Source organism: Acinonyx jubatus, chromosome B1, assembly GCF_027475565.1.
Source record: "Acinonyx jubatus isolate Ajub_Pintada_27869175 chromosome B1, VMU_Ajub_asm_v1.0, whole genome shotgun sequence".
Lineage (NCBI taxonomy): Eukaryota > Metazoa > Chordata > Mammalia > Carnivora > Felidae > Acinonyx > Acinonyx jubatus.
Window position 1 is genome coordinate 198,551,362 of NC_069382.1, and position 9,924 is coordinate 198,561,285.

A 9,924-nucleotide genomic window follows, 5' to 3' on the forward strand; every position below is an offset into this window, starting at 1 on the left:
CTGGTGGTGTCTGACCAGAAGAGCCTCTCGAGGGATGAGGTGGCCGTCCTGGCCAGAACCCCCCACCCCACTCCCCACTCCAGCTGCTGACCGTCCGTGAACCGTGCACAAGCCCTGAGGAGCTGTGGGCCGTTGTGTGGGTTGGCACCTCACTTCCCAGTGCGCCCTGCTGAGGCGGGGGCAAGCTGGGCGGGGGGGCGGGTGCTTCTGGCCAGGCCTCGAAGGGCAGGGAGCCACAGCAGGGGGGCAGGGGCCACAGAGACACTCGGGCAAATTTCCCCTAACCCTAACCCTAACCCTGGCCTTCGCACCCCAGGATAGTCCTGTCCTCTGCTGGGTCCTCTGGGCTTGATTGAGCTCAGGAGGCGCTGGCCGCACCAGCCATGAGCACCACGGCTCTGTCCTGGGCTCTGGGCTGGACAGCAGGCGGCTCTGGTCGTCGGGCCTCAGCTCATGGGCCTGCCTGCCTGTCAGAAACACCGGCAGGGCTGGTGCGCCCTCCCCCCCCCCCCCCCCCCGCCCCTTGGGTCTCCGTGGTCTGGGGCTGGCCTGAGGTGGTCCCTCCTCCCCTGTGCCTGCCCCGTCTGCCCTGCGGGAGAAGCACGCTCCGCTGAGGTTGGACGTGTGCCCTTGGCCTCTCAGCCCAAGGTGGTCCCCTCGCCTTTTGGTGCTGGAATTTAGCGACCTCTGCAGCCTGTGCCTGTGTGATGTACGAGTGGGTCAGACCCCTGGACCTGAGTGATCTCAGTCTGGGGTCTGCCCTCTGCAGGGCATGGCTGAGGGGCCACAGGGCAGGAGGGGGTCGTCCCTGCCCTCACGGTTGGGTCAAGGCACGTGCACGTCTGAGGATGAGCAACTGGGAGGCAGCGCGGAGCAGTGCGCGTGAGCATCAGGGTCCGGGAGTGTGTGCAGGGCCGGGGCACAAGAGGGACAGGAGGGCTGTCCCAGCTGATTCCTGCTTGCTCTGAGTGGGTTTGAGGCGGCTGAGAGGGGCATCTTGAAGGTCGGCTGGGCTTTGGTAGGTGGAATCACAGCCACAGGGCGGCCGCCTCCCCTGGGTGCCCAGGGCTGGGCCGAGCCAGAGCGCTGGTTTTTCTGTGGGGGAGGCTCCTGCAGAGTCGTTGGGTGGGAGTAGGTAAGCCCTGGGGTGTCGGGCCTGGCGGGTGGTCGGCCCCGGCATCTCCGGTGGCGATGGCTCTGCCCGCGGTCCCTCCCGCCGATGTGCGCCAGGGGCTGGAGCGGACGGAACCAGAGCCGTGCGCAGGGCCAGCGGCGAGCCGGTTTCACGGCTCCTGACAGCCTTTCTGTTGGTGTTGGGGAAACCCGCTTTTCAACAGGAAGCCTCTCCTTGGCGGACGTAGCCAGTGAGCTGGACAGGGAGACCCTGCGGAGGCTGAAGCGGGAATGTGGAGGCTTGCAGACGCTGCTCAAAAACAACCATCAGGTGTTTGAAGGTAAAGGGATTGAGCCTTGAGGTTCGGTTCTTCCTTTTTTTTTTTTTTTTTTTTTTTTTGTTGAGAGTGCGGGCACACAAGCGAGAGGGGCAGAGGGAGAGGGAGAGAACCTTAAGCAGGCTCCACACTCAGCGAGGAGAGCCTGACACAAGGCTCGATCTCACGACCTGAGCCAAAATCAAGAGTCTGACGCTTAACCGACCGAATCACCCAGGCGCCTCCCTCCCCCTGCTGCTTTTTCTAGTAAGTAAAGCTCACTTTAGAGGAGTCTGAGATTCCTAGGAAGGTGGGAGAAAGAGAACAGAGTTCTCTCTGCCCATGCCTGCGCCTGCCTTAGCGTCTTCTGCCCCATGGAACATTAGCCACGCCTCTTCTCTGATTCCCTCTGGTCCCGTCGGGCATAGCCGCCCCGCCCCCAGTCCTGGCCTTACCTGGCCTGTGTGAGTGCTCACGCCTCACACAGAAGGAAGACCAAGTCCGGAAGCCTGCTGGCTCCGTGCCGCTGGAGGACTTTCTGGGTGGGGAGTTGCTAATTGCGTTGGCCTTTGGCCGCCTGCAGGCTGGAAGCGTCCCGGGGTCCCAGCTGGGCCCTGGGCAGATAGAGGAGGGAGCCCCCGATTCCTGCCCACTCCCCTGGCGGCATGCGTGCACGGTGCCCTTGGAGCAAGGCTGGCACTGCCCTCCTGCCCTGGGGCTCCGGGCATCCGGGACCGTCGGGAGGACGAGGGCCCAGGGCCTGCACTCTTTCACTTGGGCAGCTGCCGTCCCTGCCTCCCGGGGTCTGCGGTCTGACGGGGGGCGGGGTGGGTGGGTGGGGACACAGAACAAGCGTTCGCATGGGTGCTTGGCGTTAAAACAAGTTCCCTTATTTGGAGTGTTCTTTATGTTTTAAGTTATTTTTGAGAGAGAGAGAGAGTGCGAGGGGAGGGACAGAGGGAGAGGGAGACAGAGTCCGAAGCAGGCTCCAGGCTCTGAGCTGTCAGCACAGAGCCCGACATGGGGCTTGAACCCACGAACAGTGAGATCATGACCTGAGCTAAAGCCCAACTGACTAAGCCACCCAGGTGCCCCTATTTCGAGTTTGCAAACATACCTCCATTGTCACGATGGTTGATACCTTGTTATATTTTGTTTTGAGATCTCCTTCCTCCCTTGATCTTTATGGAAGCGTTTTAGAGCGCGTCCCGGCCTGCCTGCTGTCTTACCTGCGAGTGCCTCAGCCAGTGGCCTTGAAGGTGGTGGCGTTTCGCACCACCGTAGTGCCATGGGCACGCTTGTGCAGGAGGAGTCAGGAAGGCTGTGCTCGGGAAAGGACGTCTCGGCTGGGACTCGGTCAGGAGGCCCAGGAGCAGCCTTCGCGAAGGCTCTGAGTTGGGGAGGAGGAGGCTTGCGGTGTGATGACGGAGGGCTGGGGGAGGCGGCGCCGTGGGGAGGGTCTGGCCTCTGTGGCGGCAGGGGCCCGGTGACCCCGCGTGGCCGACCCCCCGTCCAGCTGCGGCGTCGCCGGCTGTGTGCCTCTTCGGTGGCGTGTCCGGAGCCTCAAGGCCAAGTGCGGGGCCCTATTCAGGCCCCCCTGCGGCGCAGCGTCCGGCTCCTCAGGACTTCCTACGTGGAAGCAGCTTTTGTTCTGTTTCCACCATGAGGTGTCCCACGAAGGGCTGGTGTGGGCTCGCGCTCCTTTCTGGGAGGCGGGTGTAGGGGTGCAGGGGGCTGCAGATGGCAGGTTGATGTGCAGAGTGGTGGCTCCGGGCGGAGGTGCGGGAACACGTGCTGAGGACGTGAGGGCCAGGGAAGACCAGGCCGGCAGGCGCTGCCGACGTGCCCCCGGGCCCACCTTCCCCTGCCGGGTGGGGCTCCTGGAGGGCGTTCCCTGCCTGCCTCCTGCCTCCTGCCTCCTGCCTGCCCCGGCCCCACCCGCTTCTGCCAGACTAACCACCCCCCCCTCCGGCCCCCCCACGTGGCTCCCCGGCTTGTGTGTCTGTCACGATGCTGTTTCTCCCCCCCCAAAGGCTGCCTGCTTGCTCCCCACCCCCACGTCAGGCCCTGGCCTCTCTGGTGGCATAGCCATAGTTCCGGACCATAGCCGGGCATCTTCCCTAAACTGCTGCCCGTCCGCCCCACCCAGTCCTGCCTCTCTGGGCTCCCAGAGTCTGCGTGAGCTTCTGTCACACGGCCTCCCGTGTTCGGTTACCTCACTGCCTCAACTGGATAGACCGTGAGCTCCCTGTGGATGGGCCCGGCTGCTCCGTAGCCTGAGAGGCAGCTGGGAGCCCATGTCTCAGGATGAAGAAGGGAAGGTAGCCCCGTGAGGAGGGCACGCCTACCCGATCCTTCCTCGCAGGGGGTGGTGACTGGGGGCAGACTGTTGCGTCCCGGAGTCCCAGTCCGTGCGGTGCCATTGTGAGCAGAGCTCAAGGTAGGACGAGAGGAGGCCCTAGGGCCTTGTCGAGGGGGATGCGGGCAGCTGTCTGAGCCCCAGGATCTGGGCCAGTCCCCACAGCCCCACCTTTGTGCTGCTGCCGAGGAGGGTGGTCGGGTGGCGACTCGGGGCAGGTGGCCACAGCTGACGGAAGCACTTCTGTCCTCTCCCAGCCTAAGGGAGTTGAGTACGGCCACCTTCTCTTCCCTGCCTGTGTGTGTGCACGCGAGAGCTCGGGTGTGCACGGCCCCTTACGTGTGATGCGAGAGCTCCAGTGTGTGAGGTCCCTATAGGAGAGCTGGGGTGCTCGCGGCCCCTACGTGTGCATGGGAGAGCTCGGGTGTGCACCCCTGCAGTGCCTTTGGGTGGCCTGGTTGCCCTTGTGGAGCTAGACTGTTTTCGTTTGGGCCTGACCTTGCTGGGGAAATGCTCACGATGGCATCAGGCCTCGTAAGCAGTGCTGGAGGCCCCATGTTTGCAGTGGTTGCGAAAGCCGAGGCCCCGGGACGGGCAGCCCCACTGGGGGGTGGAGAAGCGGGGAGCAGGGCGGCCCTTCCCGCACTGGCAGTTCCTGCTCCAGCTGAGCTCTGGCCAGCGGCCTGGAATCTGCTGTTTCACGAGGCTTTTGTCAATTAAAATACTTACCGTGACCGGGAAGGGCTGCTCCCCTGTCTTTCCCAGTGCGTTGTTTTGTTTGCCTTCGTGAACCGTACCTTTTTGTTCCCCATTATAAATATGCATGCATACCGTCGCTTTCTGTGCAGTCCACGTCGGGGGGCACGTTTATTTTTGGAAATGCTTCCAAGTAGGCGGCTTCGGGGCTGAGCTCTGAGTAGACATTCTGCTTGCAGGCATGCCGAAAATATGCACTGAGGCCGGTCTTATCTCTGAGGATGTTTTATTTTATCTTATTTTCTTGAGGGTGTTTTAAGCCAGGGTGGCTAGTCTCTGGTGGTGTTTACGGGACTGAGGGGTCGGATCCACTTTGGATGCCCCCAGTTCCTCCGGCGCCGTGCGCCATGGGAGGAAGCCACCTCCAGGCCTGCCTGGTGCGTGCTGTGGTCAGGGGCCAGGAAGGCCTGCCTGGGGTGTCACGGGCGTGGTACCAACTGAGTGGCCTGTGCTCACGGTGCCCACCATGTTGAACATGTGGCCGCAGCTGAGTTCTAGGACTTGCCCCGAGTCTTGAATGTTGAGGCTGGACTGGCCACCCGAGGCGCGTGTGATCAGGGCCTGAGCACAGGGCACTGCTCCGGTAGATCGTCCATGGGGGTTTTGGGAACAGTCTACAGCCCGTTCCCCGGAGCGTTCTGATGTCGGCAGCGTCTGCTTGTCAGGAGCGGGAGGGGATGGACCAGTAAGTAGGTTCCGAGGAAGCGAAGCTTCGGGAGGAAACAAACGTCGGATAAGTGAGCTTGGGTGGAGCGCACCTTGTTCCTGGGGTTCCGTGGTGGCGTCGGGGGCGTGTTTCCATGTGGGGAATCCCGCTGGTGGTCTGACCCGTGGGCTGGCTGGAGCGTGTGTGCAGCCAGGGCCGCGAGTGCCCTCAGGTGCCCCGCACGGGCCGACCCGGGATGGGAGGGGGGTGTCGGGAGCTGCCCTGTGTCCTGAGGGTGCACGGGAGCGTGTCGCCCTCCTGTGCCAGGGCCGATCCTCGGGCCTTAGAAATCCTGGCTGGGAAGGGGCGGCTGGGTGGCTCAGTAGGTTGAGTGTCTGACTTCAGCTCAGGTCACGATCTCACGGTCCGTGAGTTCGAGCCCTGCGTCGGGCTCTGGGCTGATGGCTCGGAGCCTGGAGCCTGCTTCCGACTCTGTGTCTCCCTCTCTCTCTGCCCCTCTCCCATTCATGCTCTGTCTCTCTCTGTCTCAAAAATAAATAAACGTAAAAAAAAAAAAGAAATCCTGGCTGGGCCCCCGCTTCCCCTGACCCTGCTCCAGAAATGCGGCTGCGTGCCCTCTTAACTCACCAAACCACTGTGGGGCGCCTGTTGGGAGCCAGCCTGCCCTCAGGGGAGGGACCCCTGTGGAGGCGGGGCCCACGCCCCTCCCTCTCCCCCAGGTTTCTCTTGAACACATCTGAGCCTTTGGGCCGGGCCAAGGGCTCCTTGCTTTTTGGGGTCCACACCCTGGGCATCTGGTGGGAGTCTTGCCTCCAAGGCTCCTTCGGGGCATGCTTTGGGGCCGTGGCATTCGGCTGTGGGAGCATTCAGCGGATCCCAGTGACGTTTCCCTGACCTGAGCTCCCGGACCGATCCCAGGCATCAGCCTTGTGGGGAGCAGGCAGGAGGCCGGCTCCGAGGAGGGGGACAGTTGTGACAGGCCCGGAGTAGGTGCCCTTGGCTGCCCGCAACGAGGAGTCCCTCCAGTGAGCCCCTCCGTGCACAGGCGCCTCTCCACAGCCCTTTCTCTGCTTTAAGGGCAAATGGTTCGTACACGGCAGTCTGTGAGGACATGTTGCAATCACACGAGGTGATTTGAAAGCAAATCCGAGCTTTAATTTGTGCTCTCACGGTCTCGTTAGCGGTTGGAGAGCCAGGTTTATTCAGTAGGCTTCCTTTATTTCTCCCTGAGCCTTTCTGTCTCCAGTGGTCTCACAGCTTCCAAGAAAACCAGGATGCAGTGAGCGGCTTTGGCCGTGTTTCTGTGGAGTTGCTGGCGTCTGGGGGAGAAAAGCCCCTTGAAAGCCTGTGGGGAGTCTCGGCCCGAGTGGTGCTGACCGGCTCGGGAGGCAGCTCGGTGCGGGGCCCGGTCAGCTGCTGGGGCCTTGTCCCGCCGCGTTCCAGGCCGGCCTCTGAATCCCTGCTGACGCGGCCGCTGTCCCCCACCCGCTGTTCCCCGACCCGCTGTTTGCGTTTGGGGGCTCTGGTTATGGGGGCACCAGCAAACCCTCCTCTTTGCCTGCCCAGAAAGGACCTTGCTTGTTTTCTCTCGCGCGCAGCAGTGAGGTTCTCTGGGACAGATGGCAGCGTAGTTCCCCAACTTCCGCTCTCACTCTGCGGGCTCCCAGTGCTCCGCCTCCTTTCCCACAGGCCCATCCTGCTGCCGTCCCCGCCGCTTGTCCCTGTGGTCACGTCCTGGGTCTTGTCAGCAGCAGACCCTCAGCTTCCCTATGCCCCTTCACCCCTGCCCCCGATGACCCCTGCCCCCGGTGAGCAGCTCATGCCTCCTGACGGCTCCTGACCCCTGACCCTGGTCCCTGCAGGTGCCCTCGCCCTGGCATACCTCCACCACGCTCCTTGCCTGTTCCCTCGGCCCCCTCCTCACACCTCCCTGCTGGGCTCTGCCTCCAGTGCTCCCCTGTAGGCCGCGTTGCTGGTGTCCGGCGGGGCTGCGGCCTGGCTCGCCATCTCCACGCCTGGTCTCCTCCCTGCTGGGGCGCTGCCGCCCCAGAGTCGGGCTCTGTGAGCACCGGTCCCGGCGAGCTGGTGGACTTGGAGGGTAACGCCTGGGCCGTGTCTCTCTCTCTGTCCTGAACCACAGTTCGGAGCGGGCGAGTTCACCTTCGCGACTGGAGAGAGGAGAGGCTCCGGAAGCAGCGGCAGCCGGAAGCAAAACGCAGACTCTTCTCGGAAGCTTTCAAAACCCGCCTGTGCTGGTTTTTCAGCCACCACCCTGACGGCTGCGCTCTGCCTTCGGACTGCTGTCCGTTTGCCCACGGGCCTGAGGAGCTGCGGCCGGCCCAGACCCCTAGGAGGAAGCAGGTTCTGTGAGCCTCTTCCGCCCTGCGAGTGCAGGCCTGGGGTGGGGGGGGGGGGGGGGGGCCAGGGCGCAGGGAGCGCACCGGCTCCTCTGGGGACAGCAGGTCGAGCTGGCTGGGTGAGCGGCCCCCGGATTTCCGCCGGAGCGTGGCCTTCCGTGTCACAGACACTCACGCTGCCACCCCGTCTTGAGTGCTGGGTCTGCGTTGTGAGCGAGGTCGCCCCTAACCGTCCGGCACCTTGACCTGGGGAAGAGCGTACGGGAGTTGTTGTCGCATCTAGCTCTGGAGGTGGGGCAAGTGCCTGGCCACCCGGCCCTCTCAGGGGCCCCGTCCCGGCTCGCCTGACTCCTCCTGTGTGACGGCCGGCCTGCCCCACGGAGCACGGCCCTCCTGTCGCCCCCGGCTGCGCTGGAGATTCAGCTGCCCCGGGGGTCGGTCACCACGCTGGTATTTTGGAAAAGCTGTAGCACATGGTTGCGCAGGTTATTTTTAGTTACAGAGAGCAAGAAACGGCCCTCATTTCTTTGGCTAGGTCGCTCTAGGTGACGTGAAAAAAGAACACAAAGCAAGGCCAGGAAACAGAATTATCACAGAAAGGCAAAAACTGCCCCTGCCCTTCCTTCCCTGCTAGGTTTTCTCCCAAGTGCTGTTAGTAATTGTTTGTATTCTGGGAAAAAAATCCAACGTGTTTGTGTTTAAAATTATTTTTGGTTTTACGTGGAAGGCCACATCGACACACACGGTCCTGCTGCTCACTTTTCGCACAGCGTACGTATGTACCTTGGTGGCCTTTCGTCGTGTGGGTGTTCGTGGTTCGCCTGTGGCAACGACAGTAAATTCTTCCCTTTCCCTGAGCGGTGCCTCAGCTCGGTGCAGCCCGGGAAGTGCCTGGCCGGCCTGGCCGGGGGGGGGAGGGGCGTCCAGTGGGCCCAGGGGGCTGCGTTGTTTCCCGCCCCCAGCCTCTCCCTGCGTGAGGTTCTTGGGTGGCCTGAGCGGCCACGGTGACGGCTCCCCCCCCCCCCCCCCCCCCCCCCGCCCCGGGCTGTGATGGGCTTGGCCAGTGCAGGCGGAGTCCCCTCCTGCCGCGTTGGCAGGACATGCCTGCCTGGTGTGGGAAGTCACGCCTGGCAGAGTGGAAGGAGAAAGGCCCGGGGTCCCAGCGCTGGGGCCGCAGCCTCCCCGTCTCTGGCCTCTGTCACGGAGCTGAGGTGCCTTCGTCAGTGAGGCCAGTGGGTTGAGATTTCCCTTAACTCGCTGCCTGGCACGTGCGGGACGATTCCCGTCAAGACGAGCATCCCGGCCTCCCTGCCGTGGGATCAGACCCGAAGCAGCCTCCTTTCCCTCAAGGAGAACACCTAACAGGGAGACGTGAGCCCGGGACTCCCTGCACAGGCGGGTGGCCCCAGCCAGGCCAGGGGGGCAGCTCCCGCTTTAATTACCACGTGAGGGAGCGATACCACGACAGCCACGGTTTCTGTGGTCTGTGCCTCTGTCCCCGGCCCCAGAGCTGCCACTCCCAGAGTGGGTGAGGTGCCCTTGGGAAAATGGGCTGCCCCCCAAAGTTTTGGGATGGACGGTTCGCCCTGAAGAATCCCAAGGTTGCATTCTCCGCCACGTGTGTTCGTTGGGGTCAGGGGGTGCCCTCTCGCGGGTGCCCTGGGAGACCCCTGTCCTGAGGTGGGTGTCCAAGGGTCCTGCCAGGCCGGGTGCTGTGCTGACTCACCACACCTCGCAGACTCCCTACGTGCCGCCCAGGACGGCACAGATGCCTGGGTAGGCCCGTCCCCTGGATCCAGCCTCTTGGTTCCAGCTGCCACTTCTTACTGGCTACGAGTACCACGGTGCCCCCACCCAGGCCACTAGCGGCAGGCCTTACGCTCACTGTGGGGTCGCCAGGCGTACCACACGCGCGTCTGCGGGGGTATGTGGCCAGATGATTGCTGTCAGCGGCGGCCTAGGCCTGCTCCGAGGACGCGCCAGGGGGACAGCTCAGCAGGTGTGGAACATGGGATTTCGCGAGTGCTTCACAAGCGGTGGAGGTGAACCGGGCCGGGCGCCCAGCCCTCTGCCCCGTGCGTGGTAGGCAGTCATGCCCTTAGAGAGCAGCCTCTGCCCGGGCAGGCTCCGCCCTCGCCCCTCTCCAGAGCCCGGCTCACCCCATCTGCCACAGAGGAGGGGCGCTGGGGAACTCGGAGCGGTTAACCTAGCAATGGGGCGGTCGGGGATGGCACGGCAGCTGACCCGAGCGTCCTGAGGGCTGGGTGATGACAGCCTGGTGCTCTGGTGGGAAGGAGTCTGGTGCACTTGAGGCTGTGGGCTGCAGTCAGGGCAGGGTTGGGGGTGGGGTGGGCA

The 9,924-nt window shown here is 63.6% G+C and overlaps 1 protein-coding gene across 2 annotated transcripts in view; it reads left to right on the forward strand.

Annotated features, from left to right (window-relative positions):
* The window catches only part of TRMT44 (tRNA methyltransferase 44 homolog), a 29,808-nt gene extending 21,535 nt beyond the window's left edge, over positions 1-8,273 (forward strand). For both annotated transcript variants that reach the window (XM_027072156.2, XM_027072206.2), the window contains 2 exons: positions 1,338-1,454; positions 7,353-8,273. In XM_027072156.2, coding sequence (XP_026927957.1) covers positions 1,338-1,454; positions 7,353-7,582 — 347 coding nt within the window. In that variant the 3' untranslated portion in view covers positions 7,583-8,273. The remainder of the gene's footprint in view (positions 1-1,337; positions 1,455-7,352) is intronic.
* The last annotated feature ends 1,651 nt before the right edge of the window (positions 8,274-9,924 follow it).